General features: G+C 42.2%; 1 protein-coding gene across 1 annotated transcript; it reads left to right on the plus strand.

Annotated features, from left to right (window-relative positions):
* Positions 1-2,599: 2,599 nt before the first annotated feature.
* On the plus strand, positions 2,600-20,139 carry rec8b (REC8 meiotic recombination protein b). The gene is made up of 18 exons (XM_036125721.1): positions 2,600-2,945; positions 3,109-3,177; positions 4,444-4,586; positions 5,131-5,206; positions 5,827-5,944; positions 9,333-9,408; positions 11,622-11,689; positions 12,821-12,902; positions 13,830-13,896; positions 13,985-14,159; positions 14,418-14,552; positions 15,267-15,342; positions 16,452-16,609; positions 16,822-16,861; positions 16,973-17,048; positions 17,129-17,224; positions 19,536-19,642; positions 19,733-20,139. Exons 1-18 carry the CDS (start codon positions 2,890-2,892, stop codon positions 19,822-19,824), a joined length of 1,710 nt encoding a protein of 569 aa, XP_035981614.1. The 5' UTR covers positions 2,600-2,889; the 3' UTR covers positions 19,825-20,139.
* The last annotated feature ends 2,129 nt before the right edge of the window (positions 20,140-22,268 follow it).

Here is a 22,268-nt window from a genome sequence, read left to right on the forward strand (position 1 = left end):
ACTGTGGAAGTGACGGATTATCAAGGAGATGTTAGTATCGGACATATATGCTGTTGTGTAAAAATAATAAAAGGCAGATTTCAAATGATGGTTTGTTTCTTAAGGGGGGGAAAAAGCATTCTAAAGATGGTTATCCAGCAACAGCAGCCTGTACAATTCCACATCTCAATTAAATATAAGTCCAAACTTCTCTCCAAAACCTTAATTTTGTGTTTATATTCAACCTTCTCAGAGGTGGGCTTGCTGATGTGTTTTGTCGTCATCCTGAAGCGTCTGTCAATGTATACTTGGGTTTAGGTTTACCAACTTGTGGCCGGATATTCTCCTTCAGGCTTTTCTGGAAGAGGGCAGAATTCATGGATTCACCAGACGCAAAAAAAAAAAAGAATCTGATTCTGTCACAGCAAAGCAGCTCAAGACCATCACACCACCTCCATGTTTTTACTGTAAGCATGCTGTTGGTTTCCTGAAATGTTACGCTGGTATATGCCAAACATGGGATAAAAAAATATTCACTTTTTTCTGATCAGTCAACAAAACATTTTCCCAAAAGTGTTACAGAAATCTTCTTTTACATCCATTCCCTTTTTTTTTTCATGCGCCTTTTTCTAAGTGCTAAAATGTGACTGCTGACCTTAACTATGGCAAGTGAAGCCTGCCTCAGAAGTAGCTTTTGGTTCTCTCACAGCCTCCTGGGTGAGTCGTCACTGGACTTTTTGGGTAAGGTTTCTCCTGGGAAGGTTCACCGCTGTTTCATGTTTTCTTCATCTGTGGAAAGCAGCTCTCACTTTTGTTCGCTGCAATCCCAAAGGTTTTGTAGACCTTTTCAGACTGATTCTTGCCATGTATGCTGTTTCTTGTTTCTCATCTGCTAATGATCAGGGCAAGAGGTGACGCTCTTGGCTCATGCCAACTTGATCCTATTTTACAAAGGGCCGGCCGCCTTGATTCGGATTGCTTTTTTTCCCCTTGATAAACAAAAGCATCATTTGAGAACTTTTTTTGTATTTGTAAAGTTTGTTACATGCTCTAAAACAGTTAAGTATGAGGAAATGCAAAACAGTAAGTGAGGAAATAATTTATCACACCACTGTACATTGTATTTGATTGACTAAAAATCTATTTCTGGAAAATATTTCCAAATATGTCACCTTGTAAATGGAGTTAATTAATTTGAAAACTACAGAGTAGGGGTTGTACTAACTAACTATAGTTACTAACTATAAGAAGATTTTCATGTTCATTATTTGTAATCTATTAATTTTACTGACAAATTGGCATCATCAAATCAGTTTAACGTCATTATTTGTTTATTGATGTGTCTTACCACAAGTAAAAATAAAAGAAGATAAATAACTACATTTCTTTTTCTCGCTTTTACTTTATTGTTTTTAAAGATACAAATTCTAACAAATAAAACATCGTTCAGAGAACATGTGGTCAGTTATCATAAATATACATTGTCCATTTTTTTTCCAAAAACCTTCATATTTCGCTTGTTGCAGCGTTATTGTAAAAGTAAGTCTTTCCATGCTGTGAGTTTCTTCGACAATGTCCGTCCAGTTTTTAACTGTGGGGGGTTCTTGTTTGTTCCATTTGTGCGTGATGGCTTTTTTTTTTTTTTTTTTTTTTGCTGCTGCCAACAAAATTTTAAATAGGTATTTTTTCTGAGTCCCTGCTCCCATTACATAACAAAAATATAATGTCAGTATTGTTCTGGGGTAAAATATCTGACAACATTTTTCCAACAGTAAATTTTCCAATTCCTGGAGTGCGTAGTAGTTACCTGTGATTTACAAATACTGTACCACATGTCATTGCCACATGTTTTCCTATTAACTATCAATCCTTTATACAATGTTGATACCACTTTACTACTTTTCTTTATATATCATAGTATTTGTGTAACTGCAGTAATTTCACCTGGTAGGTCTGGCCTTATCTCTTCTAAATAGTGTTCCTGTACCTGAAGGTGCATGTAAAAAATCTTGATATTTTAAATCAAACTCCCACTACAGAGTTTGGAAACTTGGAATTTGGCCTTTCATGAGAAATATATTTAGAATGTTTAATCCTTTGATTGCCTGCTACTTAAATTAAAAATTAATACTACTTGGTTTAAAATTTGTGTCATAGGCCAACCAGCTAATTAGTTTAATTTCTTTCTCTATTTTATATTTCCTTACAATTTTAAACCAGATCTCCAAAGTGAATCTAATAGCAACTACATTTCTTTTAAACCTGCTCCCTGGTCCTAACTCTCAAATCTGAAGGGTAATGGGCCTTTCAGACAGGCTGCGACGACCGCACTGCTGCGCTGTGAAACCCATTCTTTTCAATGGCTTGCGCCGCGCCAGGGCGGTTTATCGCTGCGTCGAGCAAAGCGCAAGCACAGCGCAGCGCACCGCTTCGCGCGCCGCTTCGCGCGCCGCGCTCAAAGTTCAAGTGACGAATGTACGCGTTGCCATAGAAACCGCAAATGCGCTGCGCTGAACCCCGCGGCCAGCGCAGCGCAAATCGCTTCCTGTCTGAAAGGCCCTTAAGGAGTATGATTTTACTTCCAAATATATCAGCCGGCTAGCTAGCTAGCATGTACTTCACTCAGATGTTTAGAAATTAGATTACAATATACGAATTTGGTTTTACTTTCATCACCGCTTCCAAACACTTCTCCCTAAATACACGGTTGTTTGTTTCCCGAGTCCTGAACGCACCACGGCTGTTTACTTTCAAACGGGGTTCCTTCCTGTGAGCTGATTGGTCGGGAGGAATTGTGACGCGGGAAAGCTTGAGCGCGCGAATCAGCCACAGTAGCCTCTGAAAGTAGTAAAGTAAAGTTGACAAACTTTTGGTGGTTGTTTCTAGTTGGCAAGAAAGTGTCATACAAAAATGTTTTACTACCCAAATGTTCTCCAACGCCACACTGGATGTTTTTCCACAATTTGGTAAGTTCAACAACAACACACTTGTTAGCTTGTAATGGCAGAAAATAAGAAAACTAGTAGCTAACTTAAGAGTTAGCAGGCTTAGCATTTCCTCAAAGAGATGCATAGCCTCTGATCTAGCGAGGGATTATTCTGAGATGGTAAATGTGTTTTGGGTGTTTAGGCTGGCAGCCACTGGAGGGGTCCGGGTGTCTCGCAGGGAGTTCCTCAGGGTCAACGTGAAGCGGACCTGGTAAGAGACAACAGAGATTACCCCCCATTGCTCCTTATATTTGCTGATGTGCTGAACCTTAGCTTTACATCAAGTTCAGAACTATGTATCAGCTTTATGTTCCTATCTCTGTTAATCAGTCACGTTTAACATCTCTCTAAAAACAATCATAATGAGAAGTATTACACATTTTTTATTAAAAAAGTATTGATACCACTTACATTTTTCACACTTTGTCACATTACAAGTAAAAGCTTTGGTTCATTTTATCGGAAAGTACGGGATACACCAGCACAACGTACTGCATTATTTTGTTGATATTGTAAAGAAAAGGGGTACGTGGTTATAAACGTCTGCGTAACTAAAAATCTGAAAAGTGTGGCATGCATTTGGATTTATCCCCCCTGAGGACGTTTGACTGTAGTTACAGCCATGTGTCTTTTTGGGATCATTTTACCCACGTTTCTTTGCAAAACATCTTAGGCTCATTTAGGATGAGTTGATTGTGTCTGTTGAACAATTTTCAAGTCTGAACACAATTTCTTAGTCGGATTAAAGCTATAGTTGGTAATCCTGTTCAGAAACGCTTTTTGTTATATTGGGAGAAATGGTCCTTCCATCCTGACAGTAGTAAATACATTATGTATTCACAATAAGGAGGTTAAAAAGATTAGATCTGAAAGCTGCAGGCCTGTAAAAACTCTGATCAATCCAGTCATCCGGTGAAAATCATCACCGCAGCATGATGCTGCCACCACCATGTACAGTATGGGACGGTGCCTTCAGGCTGACGTGTTAGTGTTGTGTCACAGATAGCATATTTTTTTAAATGATTTTTACAAAGTCCAGATTCATGGAGGACTTCTTGTCGACATATTCTCCTGCCTGAGCCGAGTTATCCTCTGTTCATCCAGATTATACACTGGTGGACTCTGTTTGCTGATTAGATGGCCTCTGAACACACTGGGTTTTGTTTAGGGGTATCTAAGTAAAAGGGGCTGAAAACAAATGAACACCTCAGATTTATTTTGCCAAACAAATTAAGACCAAGTATCGCTCACTAATACTTTGTGTTGGTTTATCACATAAAATCCCAATAAAATCTATTGATGTTTGTGTTTGTATTATGACAAATTGCAACAACAAAAAAAGCTGAAAGGATGGGAATACAAATGTAAAGGGGTTAGCACTAATGTTTAGTCACAACCCTTTATTGTTGGGGGTTGACTTACTTTTTATATTTAGCGTGCAAAAACACGTCTGAGTGCTTTTGTTTGTCCTTTACAGCAACGACATCTTGGACTATGTGATGGGGCAGGTTCCTCCACCCCAGCCCGACCAGCCCAGGCCTCGCTTCTCCCTCTACCTGTCGTCCCAGCTGCAGTATGGCGTGGTCGTCATCTACCACAAGCAGTGCGCCTTTTTGCTGGGTGAGATAAAAAAAGGAGCAGAGGCAGCTGCTTCTCATGTTTTCAGCCTTATCTTGAGTTGAATTGTGCCGTCTTTGGCATTAGTCTGAGCATTAGTCTTCTGGTGTGATACACAAACAGCGCTGCCGTTACGCATCTCGCCTCCTGACTCACCCTGATATGGTGCGATGTACAAGCCAATATGGTGCTGATGAAGGCAGCAGCGCTTATGATTTACTCAGACTACATTTACACACCAACGCCAACGCTGCATCCCACAGATCTGCAGTCACGCCGCTCACGTTTGATCAAAACAGTGAAAGGGAAGAAAGAGAGACCAGCAGTAGGAGAAACTGCGAACTCAGCCGGGGTTTATTGTTTGAAGTGTCGTCTCATCCGTCCGATAGACGAGAGAGCGTCGCCGTCTGCGATCTGCTTGTTTGGTTCATTTCTAAGTTTGTAGGGTTTGCAGCGACGCACCTTGTGATCTGTTTGCATCATGGCCGTCGACAGACGTGTCAGCCCTGAGCTGAGAAAACGTGTAACCTCTTCTTGTCTTTTTCAGAGGAGATTCAGCAAACTATCGACCGTTGGCTCCGCTCTAAAAGATGCATGCAAATCAACCTGGCTGAAAGCGACAGGTAAACGGCCCCTGTATGGGAAGAGACTGTTCAGGGGACATAAAGAACAGACTGTAAAAGGGGAAATGGATGTGCAGGGACGGAGACAGTTTCTACCCCCAGGCCGTGTCTCTAATGAACACAACGAACAGTTTATAGCAGGAAACAGATTAGCATATTTTCAGCACATGTTACAGTAGGCCTCACCTCTTGTGTGTATGTGCATATATATATATATATATATATATATATATATATATATATATATATATATATGGTTTATGATGCGAAAACCAAGGTGTTTCTGCCCAGAAACCTGACGAATGAAAGCTAATTATGATTTCACTGAAGCAGTGATGGATGAACTCAGCTCTCTCTCCATGCAACAGAGCTCATAAATATTTCATAGGCCACAATATGGAACAGAGGCAGCGTGCCATCCTTCATGTCCGCCGTGTGTAGCTCATCGTTTTCGTTTCTAAATGTTCTGCAGGTACAGCTTGCTCCACTGGCGTCTCTTCATCTCGTGCATCTATTAAGCCAAGAGTTACTTACACATTTGGTTATGCTGTCCTGAACATACGTCGCTACACATTAGGGGGATAAAAGGGGCTCATCTCTCCGCTCTCGTTCTCCGGCAGGCTGGCCCTGGATGCTCCTGATGGCCTGAACATGATGGAGGAAGCCGAGGGAGCTCAGGACCCTTTCTTTGGTCTGATGGCGTCCCACCAGCTGCCCAGCCCCTATAAAATAGTCCTGGTACGTTGGGTGAATACAGCATCACTGTTTTCAGGGTTCGTACGGGGGCTTGACATCCTTGAAAATGCTGGACTTTAACATGGCATTTTCAAGGTGTAATCAATGAATATTATTTGGCATGTTAAATAAAGGTTTTTGTTAATGACTTTTTGTTTTTGGACCAGGTGTAGAGGGTGTTTATGAGAAAGACTTTTAAAAACCTAAAATATGTTATATTTAGTGTACTTTGTCCCTGCTGTGCAGAATAAGCAGGTTGCAGATCTCACAGAGCATGGTGCATTGTGGGTAAGGGCTTTTTTTTTTTGGCTACCAAACAACATTCACAGAGAGCTACACTGAGGTGAGAGAGAGACAGGTGTTTTCTTTAGTGAGGGGTGAAGCAGGTTGTAGGTTCACCGCCGTGTTATCGTTGACGGCCTGGAGATGCCCCAGGGCACGGAGATATGTGCTGAGAGCACGTCACATCAGACCATGATAAAATGGTTGTGTACAGCACACCTTACTGCCATGATAGAGGAATCTGTTATCGTAGTTTTTAAAGCAATATGACACTTATTATATTTCTGTAATTTGCTAAAACCCAATTACCCTGAATAAAGTGTTGTTTTGGCCACACTAAGGTGACCGATGCGATATGAAGGCAATATGGTGCAGTTAATCTAGACACGTAGAGTTCATCTGCTATATTTATCAACTTTTCTCTGCTAGTCCTGGACGAATTAATTAAAAAGCGACAGTGAGCAAAATAAAATTTCTGTCGGGCTGAATCCATGTTCTGTCTCTCTACTCTCTTCCTCTGTCGGCTATTACAGGGCAGCCGCCCTGAGCCTGACAGGCTCCTCAGTTTCAACGTTAGATAGCATACGTAAAGATGGAGATTAGAATCAAATGTGTGCAAAAATTGTGCAATTTTAGTCCATCTTTTACATCTGTTAGGATCCTTCTTACTGTTGGGAAATCGTGAAGAGTGAACGGATGTTGACAGCCGCATTTCTTCTTTCTGTCTCTGGTTGAACTCTGTGAAGCCTTGCAGTCGTGTTTTTTCCTCCACCGCCTACAACATCCATTTTAGAGCCACTGAACATGAACCTAAGTGCACCGTTCGATGTACGGAACGTATATTAAGGCTTTTAAAGCCTTAAAACCAACCACTGTGGGCCTTATATTCACACTGCACACAGATTACAGTGACGGCGGGGTTTGTTTCGTAGCCAAATGTCTTTAAAACCCACGCATGTGCAAATGAAATGCGCAATTTGCTTATACTATCACGAGACATAATAATATCAATAATAAAAAAAAATCATATGATAGTGAATTTAAACTGTTTCTTTAGTGTTAATTTATTGTTTTATCTCCAAAGTACGTTGCTGGAAAAGTTTGAAAATCTAAAACCCTGTGTTTTATACCGAATTATGGTAAACGGGACAAAGTCTGTTGACTTTGGCTCTAGTGTTGCACCTAAAACAAACGGGCATCTAACTCAGTAAGCTGCTCCTCATGTCAAATATTTAGTATGTAAATATTGGAGGCTGGAGGGAGGTAAACACTTTGTGTCAGGAGCAACAGTGGTCGGGTTTACAGTCTCTTCTAAAAGTATTAATGCCCTTCAACTTAATCACATTTTTATCACCTTATATCGCAAACTTTGATGTACTTCAGTGAGATTTAATGCTCTGGACCAACACAAGGAAGGAAATGGTTGGGATCTGAGAGGAAAAGGAAACACATTTTAAACATTTAAGTAAGTGACAGCAAAGTCAAAAGTGGCGTCAAATGTATTTAGCCTGCCTTACTTTTATAGAGCTGCCTTTAGACGTAACTTTAGTACTAAATAGAGTCCACCTGAGCGTATTTTAATCTCAGTATGAATTCAGTCGTTCTGTTAAAGGGCTTCCAGGTTTTTAAATGAACATTATTGAACAAAACAGCCTCCTGAACACCAGGGAACACGTCAGAAACGTCAGCGATGTTTTTTAAGGAAGCTTAAAGCTCCGTTAAGGTTATCAAACTGCATCCATCAACCAAAAGTGGAACATGGCAGCAGCAGCAAACCTACCCAGACATGGCCGTCCGCATAAACCGATGGGAGAACAGAGCCATGCAGACGCCACTGAAACAGGTGGTGGCAGCATTATGGTGAGGGGAGGCTTTTCTTCAGACGGGAAAGGATGATGGAAAGTTGTAGATAAATACGGGGTAGCCCTGGTCTGGGGACCTTCCAGCGAGAGAACCACCTGAACATGAAGGCAGGTCTACTGCAGAGTGGTTAAGATCGACGTGATAGAGTGGCCTAGTTAAAGTCAAGACCTAAATGTGATTGAGAATCTTTAACAAGACCTGGAAATTGACGTTTGCGGACACTCTCCATGCTGTCTGACTGGGCTGCAGCTGATCTGCAAAGAGGAATGAGTTTAGCATTTTCTACTTCCTCTTTGAGCGCTATAGTTAACGTTTGTGTCTGAAAACGAAAGCAACCTGATACCATCTGCATGCTGCTAAAATCCAGTTATCCAGTTATCCAGTTTATTGCCCCCTAAACCACACTCTTAAAATCAGGAACCAGTTCAAGGGGGATGTTTTCCACCCAAATGGCCAGAATGTTTAAAAAAAAAAAGAAAGAAATTTGACTCTGGTAGAGATACAAAGTACTGAAATTGAACAACAACCCTGCTCATAGTACCTCCAAAGTACGTTCCTCCTGACACTTTTAGTCACTGTTTTTACCCCGAGTCCAAATATAGACCTGAAATGTACACAGCCAGATAAATATCTCTGTAACGTTAATACTCTTAGTGTTTCTCTCGCTGTGGCTGTGTTGCACAGTGGGTTCATGTCCCTGAGTCACTGTTTTCTTGCACCATGCACCGCGCCCATGAGGCGCATTGTAAAGTAAATCACTGCCCTTATGCAGTCTGAGGATTAAAGGTGACAAACACGGTTAAACTTTGTCCTCTTATTCACGTAGAGAAGCATGACTTCAGTCATTACAAACACTCCAACACATCCATTACACCCGGTAATAATCAGAGACATCAGCTGTCCTCCGCTGTAGGCAGAACCTTCTTTAGACGTATAACATAACATCTGAGGCTAAAGTTCTGCTTTTCCAGGTTTTTATTTGACCCAAACTGTTGCGATTAGATCAAATGACGGCGAATAAGAGGATAATTGATATAGCCATGATTTCAGTATCCAGTATTAAAACCCACTGTTGTCAGGCACCAAGAGTTTCTACATAACACCTTGTGAAATGTTTCTTTTCCTTCTGCTTTAACACCAACTTCATGTCTAACACGGTTGTTAACGGGCAGCTTCTCAACACGGGTCCAAAACAAACTGCTTCTGGAGTTTATTTGTCACCCAGTATGTTTTTTTTTCCTTGTAGACAGAGCTGGAGGTCAAAGACTCGGGTCTCCGAGCCTCTGTGGTGCTCAGCCCCGACATCAAACCAAACGATAAAAGTAAGTTTGAACTTCACTTCTTTTTTTTTTTAATCTCAGAAAATGTTTCACGACTCAGCTGCCAGTGAGAGAGAAGAAGCAGAAAGTCACACAAAGACGTCAGGAACCTTCAGCTGAGGCCAGTGTCTGAGTGTCAGTCCCCTGCCTTTGCCGTCACTGACAGCCCTGATAGAACAGGCTTTTGTTGTGGTAGCATAACTTTTACTTCTAATGCATTTTATTTGTGAGGGGGGGGGTGGTTGTTGTGAACAAAGTCACAGGTGCAACACCTGCTGCTTCCCCTAACAGCCCTTCAAACCTTCAAATAATGATAACGGACGGGATTGTTTTGTTATTTCCATTTTAAAATTTTATACTGGCTAGTAGGGCTGCACAATGTTAGCAAAAGTTTTGAAATGTGTTGATGGTAGTAAATGTTGTAATATAGCTTGCAATATGTACAGAAAGAAGTGTAAATGTCCTAATTTAGGATCACAGCAAACATTGACTACACATAATGAAAAAAAAAATCATAATTTCTATCTCGAAACACAAGGTTTTAATGAATGGGTTGTCTTTGTCTGATTTGTGACAGCAACTTAGCTGTAGTTTCTTATCAACGTTAGCACCTCTTTACCTTCTCAACCCTTTTATGTAGCATTAAACAACAAATGTCACCAAACGCGTGAGCCTGAATGCAGGATACTTAAACAATTAGCTCTTATTGCCCTCCAGGCAATTCTTTGCAATATGCATATTGCGGTCCCTGATACTGACATAACGATAAATTTGTAATATGTTGTGCAGCCCTGCTGTCTGATGTCATGGGAGTTTTAATTAGTAATCAATGACTTCATGTTTCTTTTGGGTATAAATATAAGATGACACAGAGACCCATTTCTTTTTGCCAGCCTCCACCAGGCTTTACAGGGACCTTTATTTGATTGTTAGGTGTTGTCATCATTTCCTTGTTGCTTATTTATGTCCATTATTTCTTGCCCATATTTAGTGTTCATTATTATTTGTTAGATGTTGTCCTATTAGTTGATTCCTTTGTGTTTCAGGTTAATTTCCTTGTATTCTGCTCCTTGTTTATTTATGTAGCACTCTTCATTAACAACATGTTTCAAAGAGCTGTACATGAACAGAAAAACATAACAGAGGGAAATATTACATAGGAAAAGAAAAAAAACTACATTAACAAAGAAATAAGCGGAGGAAATCCTCGACTAGACTTCTTTAGTTTCACTTTATTAGTCTCCTCCCCTCAGCTTCTTTCTCTTCCTCAGCTGTAACTCCTTTCCTATTATCGGCTCGTCTGGTTTCTTTCTCATCTTCCTTCCTCTACCTCAGTTTTTCCTGTTCACTGCTGGATTCGTACGTTTCCTCGCCTGTTGTTCCCTTGTCGTATTCCCGTTTTCCCGTTCTGCCTCCATGTCCTGTTCTTCTCGTGCCAAGTTGCCTTTTGTTGTTTTTTAAATATTCTTCCGCTCTGGTTGCAAACCAAGCGTGACAGACAAGTTTATCTTGGCACGATGAGCAAAAAGGAGGACGGTTAGTAACCCACTGTTGGAGAAAGAGCTCTGTTAGAGTGCCTGTCATCATGAAAACTTTTTTAATACCAGAACATTTCACATAGAAACCTGGTGGCTGCTGCTAATAGCCTGAATGGCTCTTCACTGAGACTCTCAGCGATGTACTGATCCAAAACACGTGACCAAATCAACAATTAAATGGTTAATTAGAGACAAAAGCTATATTTTTCCATCTCAACCCTTAGACCTGAATCTTAAATGAAACGCGTGGGTTGACTGAAGAGAAGAGAGCAGATCTAGAGGAACGGTGCAGAGATGAACCGTCTCTCTGTGCTTTGACCATAACAGGCGTCTTAAGGGCAGAAGGGGTTTTGCATAAAGTAAAAGCAGAAGAGGTCATATCCTGTTGTGAGATTTTTGCTATCTGATGTCATCCTACTGCAATAAAATAATAATGTATCTTCGTTTGTGGCGGACAGTATATGCTTTAGATGAGGTACAACCTGAAGTATTTTTAAGCGGCGGCTGTGTTATTTTTAGCTTTTGGTCTATAAATGGGACCTACTGTGTCATATAATCTTAAACACACTAGTATCCTGTTTCTCTCCCTGAGCTACTGTATGCACCAGCCTCTTCCTGTCTGACAGCCTGCTCTTGTTTCCTGCCTGGCTCCTCATTGGTCTGTTTGTTCTGGACCAGGTTTCGTCTCGCCTCCGGCCGCCATCACCCTGAGGGAGCAGGAGCGTTTTGTCATCAACCCTGCTGAGGTAAACACTCTGCCAGGGTCCAGGAACAACCTCGGTCGTCATTTCTAAAGACAGCAGACGTCCCGATGAGTTAGGGAGCCCCGGGTATCCACCGCGTCTCCCTTTAGCATCTTTGACATCGCACGTATAGATGTTGGCATGATTACGGCCTGGTTATGTTCAGCTCAGGGCATGATAATAGGCTTTATGTGCCTTTATTATGCAGTCACGTGAAAGGCAAACCTTAAATACATGTTATTGTATATTAGCTTGATCTCTCTGCAGTGCTTAGTAGCAGGCAGCTCTGTAAGCTTTGATTAACAGACTGCAGTGGTGCCTTCACACAGCCTCCTCATTCTGTCACTCAGACACAGATAATGTTCCTCCTGAAGTGTCCTCAGCTGATGAAGTCCATTTTGCCCTGATGAGATCTGACTTAATTAAATCAGGCAGCACTCAGGCAGACATGTTGTTCACGTTCCGGCTCTTCCCGGCTCCTGCCAGCCTGTCTTAAAGCTTTATCTTTGCCCTACAGGCAACACAGGGATGATATATGTGCTTTGCTTTTCTTTAGTTGCATGTTCCTCAGATTTGCTATGTGCACATCTTAGGGCTGGACGACAATTCAGTAACAATATATATTGATCAATAGACATATATCCATCATAGAACCAAAAAGGGTCAATAAAAAATTCAATAGAGCAGTTTTCCTTCCTTTTGTATTCCAGTTTATCATGTAGATTAATACTACAGTCACTACATCCTCCCAACCAATCACAAACACTGACCCAGGAACGCTTCGTCGACAAGCTCCGCCCCCTTCAAAGAGTTCAGAGAGCACATAATAATCTTTTGTTTAAAAAAAATAAAAAACTTGCAGTTTTGGTAAAAACTTGGTTGAATGAAGGCTTGAGTGTGAATTCAGTGTTTGTGTGTTCTGTATCTAAATATAGGTCGCTAAGCAACAGCATAAAATTGCCAGAGCTGCACTTAAAATTTGTTTTGAATTTGTTGATAATTACCTATATCGATCAATATGATTTATATTTTCTAGATATGCTTTGTTTCTATCCTGACCAGCTCTAGCACACCTTGCATTTTGCCTTGTAATCATTTCTTGCCTTGTTACCCATGTTGGTTTCTCTGTGGCAGGATTTTCAGGGAGCTGACCTTCCTGAAGCCACAGCCAGAGAAATCCAGCTGCTGATGGATCAACCTGATCACTTCAGACGAGGTTTGCATTTAATCGTGTTCATCGGGAGCTGCTGGAAAACATTAGTTCTTTAAAGGTGTTCCAGGGTTATGTGTTTCTGGTCCTTTGGTCCAGTTGTGTTGTGACGCTGCTGTAGCTGCAAAAAACAAAGTTAGACGGAGACGCCACACGCTGCAGTGAAAAATGTATTATTTTCACAGCAATGCTTTGTGTGATCATGGTTCAGCAGCGCTGCCGTTACAGATGTTTGGCCTCGCTCACAGCGGGTTCGCTTTCTTACACATTTGTGTTGCAGACTTGCTCTTCTTCCCCACATTTTATTACTCCGCTGTGAAACTTCCCAAAGAGAAACAGAATCTGCTGTAAATAGTTACAGATGAATTTATTGGACAGTTTTGTAACGTACATTTTTCCCTCCACTGTTCCTTAATGTTCTTGCTGAAAGAAAAAGGTTCCCGTCCGAGATTTGGCGGCACTTTGCTGTCATTGTATTAAAAAGTGCTAAAATGTTCCCTTCATATGTTGTTTTTCCTGCAGCTTAAGTTCCTTTTAATGAGATGCCTCCTCCGTGCTTCCCTCAGTAGACGGGTTGTACTCAGCAATTTACTCATCCTCCAAACCCGGGGAGCTGCTGCCAATGAGCTCACTCTTGGTCTCACCTCCTAAAACGAGGTTTTCTGAGTCTGCTCTGAATCATTAATTAACATAAACGTGCCTTCTATAGCAGCAGGAGGCAGCAGGATAGGAGGCCACTACAGGGTAGCAGCACCTACAAAGGTTGGGTCCTTTTAACGTCTGAGGACATCAGGGTTTTAGACCACAGTCCTCTTTATGGAGTAGGACTGTGTAAAAAAACAAAAACAAAGTTGGGACAGTAACACTAACTGTACAATCTTGAACTTTTTCATGTTTTTTGTCTTCTAATTGTTGTAAACTTGTGTTAAACAGAAGCGGAGGAGGAGCAGGAGGCTAACGAGAGGACCGGGGATGACGTGGTCTCTACCAGTGGCATCCAGTGAGCCTTGAAGATTTTAAAACTGAGGGATGCTGGGCTATCTGTCTGTACCACCCCCCGGTGATCATGTTTGCCTTTCTGCGTCCAGGCTGAAGGAGACGATGCTGGGGACAGAGCAGGGCAGCATGTGGCTGCTGGACGAGGAGACGGGGCAGCCTGTGGAGGTCCCTCTAGCAGCCGTGGCTCCTGAGATGACACCTGAGCATGTGGCCATGCCGTCAGAGAGCGCAGGAGACGGAGCCACGGAGAGCCTCTGTGAGGAGGTCAGACTAAATGCAGGGCTCCTCGACGTTCGCTCCACCTCGTCACACAGCCACGCCTTTAACCGGCTGAACGGACGACACTAAACACGTCCACATTTACTCCGTCCAATGTCTAAAAATAAAAGCACGAAATTCCATGATGACGACACTTGAACGAAACCTTTTGTTTTCCTAGGAGGCGGCTGAAAGCGCGTGAGGGTGTGTCCCCCGTGTGTGACGTGGTTATTCCTCAGAGCGTGTTGTTGTTTCTGCCGTCAGGTGGTCCATCCTCCTGCCAGGAAGCACCGCCGGGGACGCAGGCGCCAGCTGGTCTTTGTGGACCCCGAGGTCCAGATCACAGACAGAGCGATGCAGGAGCAGATTGAAAATCCCCTGACTGAAACTCTGAGTGTGGTAAATAACGGAGATACACATCCACGGGTCACTGCATTAGTTTAATTAAATAGTAGCTCTGGTTTAAGAAATGGCTTTGGGAGCTTTTATCCGTTCAGGAACGTATGAAATGTGATTTTATCTTTAATGACAGACAAACACACTTCCATCATGTTGAAAAGGACCAGTTTGATTGATTTTAGGCTTCTCAGTGCTCTTAGATCAGGGTTACACTGCATATGTCACAGATCCTACTTTATTTGGTGTAAAATGATTCTGCCTAGATATGAAAAGTCTGAGCGTGAGTATAAGTTTATCTAGATGGCAGAAAAATGCATGGCTGGGATAATGAAACCCAACCAGGGGGAATGTTTTGCACTCAAACAACCAGCATGTTATAGAAAATGTGAGGAAATGAAGGAGTCTGTAAAGGTCTTGGTAGGAATCCATCCCAGCAGCTGATACGGTTCACTGACTGATTGAATTTCCAGTCGCTGCTCCACTGTAATCAGGGTCCGGCTATCCAAGTGTCGATTCACAAGGGTTTCAGATAATTAAACTGCAGCTCTTGGTTTCTTTTCTTTGCCTTTAAACCCTTTGGAGTAGAGCTCATTGATTTTCTTGCATCTTTCTTCTCCTGCTCTTTAAACCCCTTTGATTTACCTCCAGCTCTACACCCTTTCCTGTGGCATCCGTGTCAGTCCCACGCAGATAACGTCTCGTTCTTTCTGGCAGATGGAGGTGCTGCTGGACGCCCCTGCGCTGACCGGGAGGGCCTCCCCTGCTCAGCTCTTCAGCGCCCCCTGTGGATGTCAGTGGCAAGAGTCGCCCATCTCCCCGTTCAAAACACATCAATAAATAAACCTTGTCGGATGAGCTTTCATCCGGAAAACAGGATGCAAAATGTAATCCAGCAGAATTAAAGTGAAATGCAATAATTTATTACCAGGAGTGAGAAGCACAAGAGGAAACACTGCTGCTGGGAAGGTCTTGGAGTGGCCTAGTCAAAGTTCAGACTTAAATCGAATTCAGATGCTGTGGCTTGACCTCAGCATACTAGTAGAAGCTCAAAACCCTCCAGTGTGACTGAATTTCAAACAATATTCACTAAATTAGTGGCTTAGCGTTGCTCCACAGCACCAAAAAGCCTCATCAGCAAAACCAGCATTCATGTTTAGGAGACGACCCCCTTTTCACACCAGGCCAGGTGTATTTGGATGGGTTTATTTTAGGTTAATGGATGAAATGGTTATTTAAAAAGTGGATATTTACTATTTCCTCAGATTGTCTTTAATATTAACGTTTGTTTGATCTGAAACATCCAAGTGGGACAAAAAAGCAAAAACAGGAAATCTGCAAAAAGCCAAATGCTTTTTTATGATGCTGTTTTATTTTATTATTTTTACAAGTAAATCAGATTAATTCAAGCATATTTATTTAATTGTATATTTAATGAATTATATAAATATTAAGTCTTAAATGTTTATTTATTGAACATGCAAATAATAGTTTCATTGTACTTTTTTATTTGAACTGTGGCACCTGTGGTCCTTTATATGACGCTGGAATAAAATATGCCTTAGCCCATTTTCATGTCTCAATATCTGCTGTTAAAAAAGTTGCCTGTGGCAGGAGCAGCTGGAATAATTGATTTGCATATAAAGAGCTTCCGAAGATTTGTCCTAGATTCATTTGAACAACTGGGTTAGGGTAGAAATAGCTCAATCGTGGAGGTGGTATTAAAACAAAAAAAACAGGAAATGAATAGAAAGATTTACAAAGATGCATGTGCCACAAAACACTTGAGTCGCTTTTTTTTTAAAAGAAAACTGCGTGCCCCATGATGCAATCTGTCAGTCCCTAAGCGTGCTAGAGAAAAGTGATTATCCACCATAACCGGCCGTCTGACCTCCTCTGCAGCTCTCCTCCACCCCAGCCTCCTGTCGCTATGGAAACAGCGGGCCTCCATCACCGTCCTGAGTGAGAGCGGGGCGATGCAGGGAGCGGAGGGGGAGTCTGAGCAGGACATGGAGACACTGCGGCTGGAGAGGAAGAGGAGGCACTCGCGCATGAAGGAGGTTGGTTGGATATTTTTAGAGGAGCGGAGGAGAGCTCAGCTGGTCGTAGCGCATGATGGAGAGATGTGGGAAGCGTCAAACAGTCCTATTAAAACCTGCTTGGTTATTAAAAGTGGAAATTTGTAGAACTGTGTTACTTAGAGTTGTTAATTTCTGCAGCCTCCTAGCAGCTTCTTTGTCTCTGATGGACCTGTGCCCCTCTCTCCTCACAGATGAGCAGCGAATCAGGACTTCAGACCACAGAGGGTTCATGTGAGTCCTCCTGTCTGGCTGCAGGACAAACATTTGCTCCCGCTCCGCACTTGGCAGCACGATAAAGACACCATGCACCTCAAGCAATGTGCGCTTTTTGTGTGTCAACAGCTGGACTGGACGTGGTGCTGGACATGTCCAAGGAGGACAGGTCTGGAAGCAGCGCCATGACTCCTGCCAGCAGATGGTGGGTTTGGGATGAAGCCATCAGAGCGTCAGATGAACCAGAAACGCGTCATGGGGTTTGTTGTGTGCGCGTGTCTCTAGGTCTCCACATGAGGACGCCCAGCCGCCAATGGAGCCCATAGCTGAGGAGAACATGGAGATGCCCGAGGCCCAGAGCGACACAGAGAACATGTTGAGGTGCGTTTTCAGACAAGGCTAGTAGAGCACAGAGGCGCACGCTTGGAAGATCAACCAGTCTTCTCCACACACTGCAAAAAGGGAACTAAAAGCATGAGATGAGTGTATTTGTCCTTGTGTCCTTGTCTGCCAGTGGAGTAAGATTTTTGCAGGTTAACAACTCATCTCCATCATCTTATTTTAGAGGTCAACATACTCATTCCTTTGGCAGATAATCTTATTTACCTGCTCACATCAAGGACAAATACACTCATTTCAAGAAAATCTTACTTATTTTTAGTTCCCTTTCTGCGGCGCATCAGCATGAGAACACAGTTATGATGCCTTGCAAAAGTATTCACATCCATCGAGTTTCATGTTATCGCACGTTACAACCAGATGTTAGATATATTTTATTAAGACTTTAGCTGATAGATTAACGCAACAAAATGCATATTTTTGCTGCAGTTATAGTTCCAAGTCTTTTATATATTATATATTATATTTTGCACATCTAGAGAAATGATTTTTCGCACATTCTTCTTTGCAAAAATACCTTAAAGGAGACATATCGTGCAAAATCTACTTTTTTAAATACATTTTGTTGTGCACTTGGAGTTTCTAGTAGTGCAGAAAAGTTGAAGGTAGTCTCTCCAGAAGCTGCGTTGATATCTTTATATTCGGTCTGGATCATTTCACTGTCCCCCAGCAGACAGCAAACATGGCAGAATGGGGTGGAGAGGAATGCTCTTTAACCTGGAGGTGGGGGGGGGTGGGGCGTGTGAAGTGGCCATTTGCATTTAAAGAGACGGCACCAAAACGAGTTACAGGGGTAAAAAGGGGGAATGTTGGGGTGAAGTAACGAGGAATTCAGACCAAAGCATTGCAGTTCCACTTTATATACACCACTACTGACTGATTTCAGTGTAAAAAGAGAGTTTTATAAAAAAGAGATTTTATAGCATGTCACTTTTACCTGAAAATCAAAAGAAGGACTGCAAAACTTACAATTCAACCCCTTATCGCTACAGAGGCACAACCTAGAGCTGCTGACACGTCTGTTTCGTATCCAGGATTTCAACAAATATGCAGTAAATTGTGAAAATAATCCCCAGAATATATAGACGGCACTATCAGACAACCATGTTAACAGTTTATTATAAAAAAAAAAAAAAAGCTAATTTGGGGGTGAGTTACCTTTTAAGCTCAGATAGACTGAAAGGAGGCCACCTGTGAACATTATTTAGTCTTCCCACAGTTTCTATCAGACTTGGGTCTGGACCTGTGCTCTAGCCTCGGGTCTGTTGCTGCCTCCTGCAGGTTTTCTTCCTGCATTACTCTATATGAACTCCAGACAAGCTTCATCTCAGCATGATGCCGCCACCACCAAGTTTCACCAATCGGGGTCATAGGTAATGTTAGTTTCCTGTCGCACACGCTGCTTTACATGTAGGCCAAAAGGTCCAGATTTAGTCTCATGTGATCAGAGCCCCCTTTTCCCACATGTTCACATGTATACATGGCTTTCTTCTGCCACTCTCCTGAGAAGGTTAGATTTATTTTCTTGAGGACACATTCTCTCACCTGAGTTGCAGATCTCTGCAGCTCCTCCAGTTACCATGGGCCTCTTGGCTGCTTCTCTGATTAGTGCGTAATGCCTCTAATGTCATCGCAGGTTTAGCAGTTGTTCCATACTCTGTCTATTTTCCGAAAGTAAGCTGAGCAGTGCTCTGGGGGCCATTAAAAGCTTGGGATATTGTTTTATACCAGAAACCCTGCCTAAAATACTAAAAAAAACACGATTTCTCCCCTGACCTGTCTCCTGTGTTCCTTCATTTTCATGATGCTAATGTTCGCTAATGTTCTAACAAACCTCTCTGGCCTTCACTGAACAGCTGCATTTATAGGGAGATGAAATTGATAATCTTTGTGCTAGTTTGCGTTGATCAAGCAAGTTCTTACCCAAGAAAGTAAATTACATTGAGGTCTGGGGTTACGATGCGTCTGTGGAAAGGTTCAAAGGGTGTGAATACTTTTACAAATACCTTACCTGCTTTCAGGGTTTAAATATGAAAAAATAATTATCCAGAGATGAGCGCATCTTTAACTACATGTAATATTGGTTGTTTAAAGAAGCTGAGACGGTCCATGTGAGTCTCAGCCTGTGTCCATATGTGACATTTTGATGGGGTTTCCTTCTGAAGCTACGTAGTGTTTAGAGTTAGTTTCAGTGATTTAGCTTCATCAGTTTTCTAATAGGAAGCTGAGAGAGTTTTTAGCTGTCAGATCTGTCAGGAAGTTCATTATTCGTTGTGTGCATCTTTATTTCCAGCTGGATCACCTCCAGCCAGCAGAGATTTGGCAAGGTCACGTTTGACTCTTTGCTGCCCCCAGAGGTCGACCGCTTTACTGCAGCTTGCACTCTTCTTAAGCTGCTGGGTGAGGACGACAGGAATCTGCCGCTTTCCCTGAACATATTAATGCAAACTGTGATGAGTGACGCTAACCTGTGGTTGTTTCCTTCTGCAGAGCTGCTGTCACACAGACTGGTGACCGCCTGTCAGGCTGAGCCCTACACCAGCATCAGCATACAGCCAGCAGCGCTCAGGACCTCAGTCTGAGCACAGATCAGGCCCAGCCTGACGTTTTACTGCAGAATACCTTCATTCCACTAGAAAATATTTATTCGTCTTTTCACTGGGTTAGCAATAACAGGTCATCTGTTGCAGCGGTTTCTGATTTTTAAGCATTTTTTTAAAGTATGACACTAAATTAATGGCACTTTTTAAAGAAAGTTTTAATATTTTACATTTTTAATGTATTCATATGGTTGATTAATTTAACTATTAAAACACGTATTGTTGGGGTTACATGTTATGTTAGTTTTATCAATGCTTTTGTGAAGATTGTAGCCCATTAAATGTTATAAAGCAGAACTTTGATTGTGTTGTTTGTTATTTAATCAGAACCAGTTTTAATAAGTTCAGTGCAAAGAGGTGAGGAACTTGGCTTTGGTTGCACTTTACCTAATATCTATTTCTGAACTGTATTGGGTAGCATAATAATCTGGAGTTTAACATGTGACCTCATGCTTGAATGAAGGTGAAGTGTTTGTATGTCAAATAAACTGGGCAACAACAGCGTATTTTTGTGGCACCTCGGTGCCACAGAGGCCTCAGCTGAGGTCAGAAAGCAGAAATCCTCATTTACATCAGCTTGCTGGAATGATGATGAATATCTTTGGTAACAGCAGGCTACAGGTCCTCTGCCAGGAAATACTCCCTTCCAGCCGTGACAATGTATTCTGATGCAAAAACCCAGCTTCCTATCATCTAAATGAGCACCAAGATGTCGATGACTGCCCTGTGGAAAAGCTACAGATACCAACAGCTGTGCGTTTTGAAGATGTCGGCGTGACTTTGTGTGTACAGGACACAGAACAGTGCTGGGAAGGCAGGGTCACACGCCGGTTAGGGATGCAGGTGGGAAAACTAATGTTTGTGTGTCAGGATTATTTGTTGTTGCCAGTGGAAATCCAACATGCAGAGCTCTGATTTAACACAGCCAGGGTTCCTACGCATTCTGGAACGGTATGGAATTTCACAGCAGGGGTGTGTTTTCTCTCCACTCCTCTTCTCTCGGTACAAAATTGACAGCACCTCAGCGGATGCTAAAGTTTGCAGATGTCACTGCTGTCATTGGTCTGGTCCCCTTATCAAGGCCTGAGCTGGTCCTCACACGTTGACACTGTTCAGAAGGTGGCCTGACAGAGACTGCACTTCCTGCTTAGACGTTTGCCGTCGAGTCGGTGTTACAGAACGTTATTTGCTAAAACCAGTCGACACAGACAGTTTCTGCCTCCCAGGCCGTCAATCTGATGAATACTTAGAGTGCTTAGATCGACACCATGCTCATTTGCTCTAATCCAATCACGTCTCTCTCTTTTTATTCTTTCGAAAATACTGCATATATAAATGTTTACAAGGAAACTTTTTGTTTTTTTAATTTCCCTTCATATATACACATTCAAAATGTGTTTATTAAAAGCAAATGCAGATTCCTCGTTTGTGTCACAAACTGGTTCTGATTTCATTGAAGTATTTTCTAGACAAGTACTGAATAGAACAATGTTTGTATTTCCAGACCATCCATCCATCCAATGTCGACATGATTTTCCACCTATCATTTCTTTATCCACCCTTTAAATCCACACATCCGTTTGTGTCCTTCCACCATAGAAACAATCGACTATACAAGTGTCCATCAATCAATAGATCCATTACTGTCTTATTTTTGTCCATCCATAACGTTGTCTATCATCTATTTTATTTATATCGTCCAATTATTACTCATTCCAAATGTCTTTTTAATTATCTATCCATCTGTTTGTCTCTTTGATTGTCCATCCATCCAACTGTCCTATTCTCTATTCTTCCATCAGTCCATCCATCATTTTATTTTCCCATCCATTCGATTGTCCATATCCATCTGTCAGATTCATTATCTGATTGTCCATCCATCATGATTGCTGCATCAGTCCTCTTGTCTCTCTGATTGTCCATGCATCCATCCATGGACGTTTGTATTTAGATTTTAGAAAAGAACCTTACAATTTTTCATATCACGCTCATGGTGAGCATCGTATGACCGCGGCCTTGGCCAAAGAAGCTGGAATGTTTGAGAGGCTCATAGACCAAAACCCGCACACACAAGGGCACAAGACGAGGAGCAGAGGACGGTCAGGATCTTTTCATTACACGCCGTCGTAAATCTGTCGTCCGTACCGAACCGCAGGTCAGACGTTGGCCTTTTAATGCTTCGCGTCAGCTTACATGTTCATCCAAAAACACATGAATCACGCGGCTCAGAGCACTTCCCTGGATCTGGCGCTGAGAATAAACCGTTGTGACTTCTCGCCCCCCCCGCCCCCCCGCCTGTATCAGTGGGAGTTATGAACACAAACTCCGACCATCCGTCAGGGAGCTCTCCGACAGTCTAATAAAGCTGACACCTGGGTGACACATAACACACATTCACACTGGCAGCTTATATCAGGCCTGGAGGA

The sequence above is a fragment of the Fundulus heteroclitus genome, chromosome 21, assembly GCF_011125445.2.
Source record: "Fundulus heteroclitus isolate FHET01 chromosome 21, MU-UCD_Fhet_4.1, whole genome shotgun sequence".
NCBI lineage: Eukaryota > Metazoa > Chordata > Actinopteri > Cyprinodontiformes > Fundulidae > Fundulus > Fundulus heteroclitus.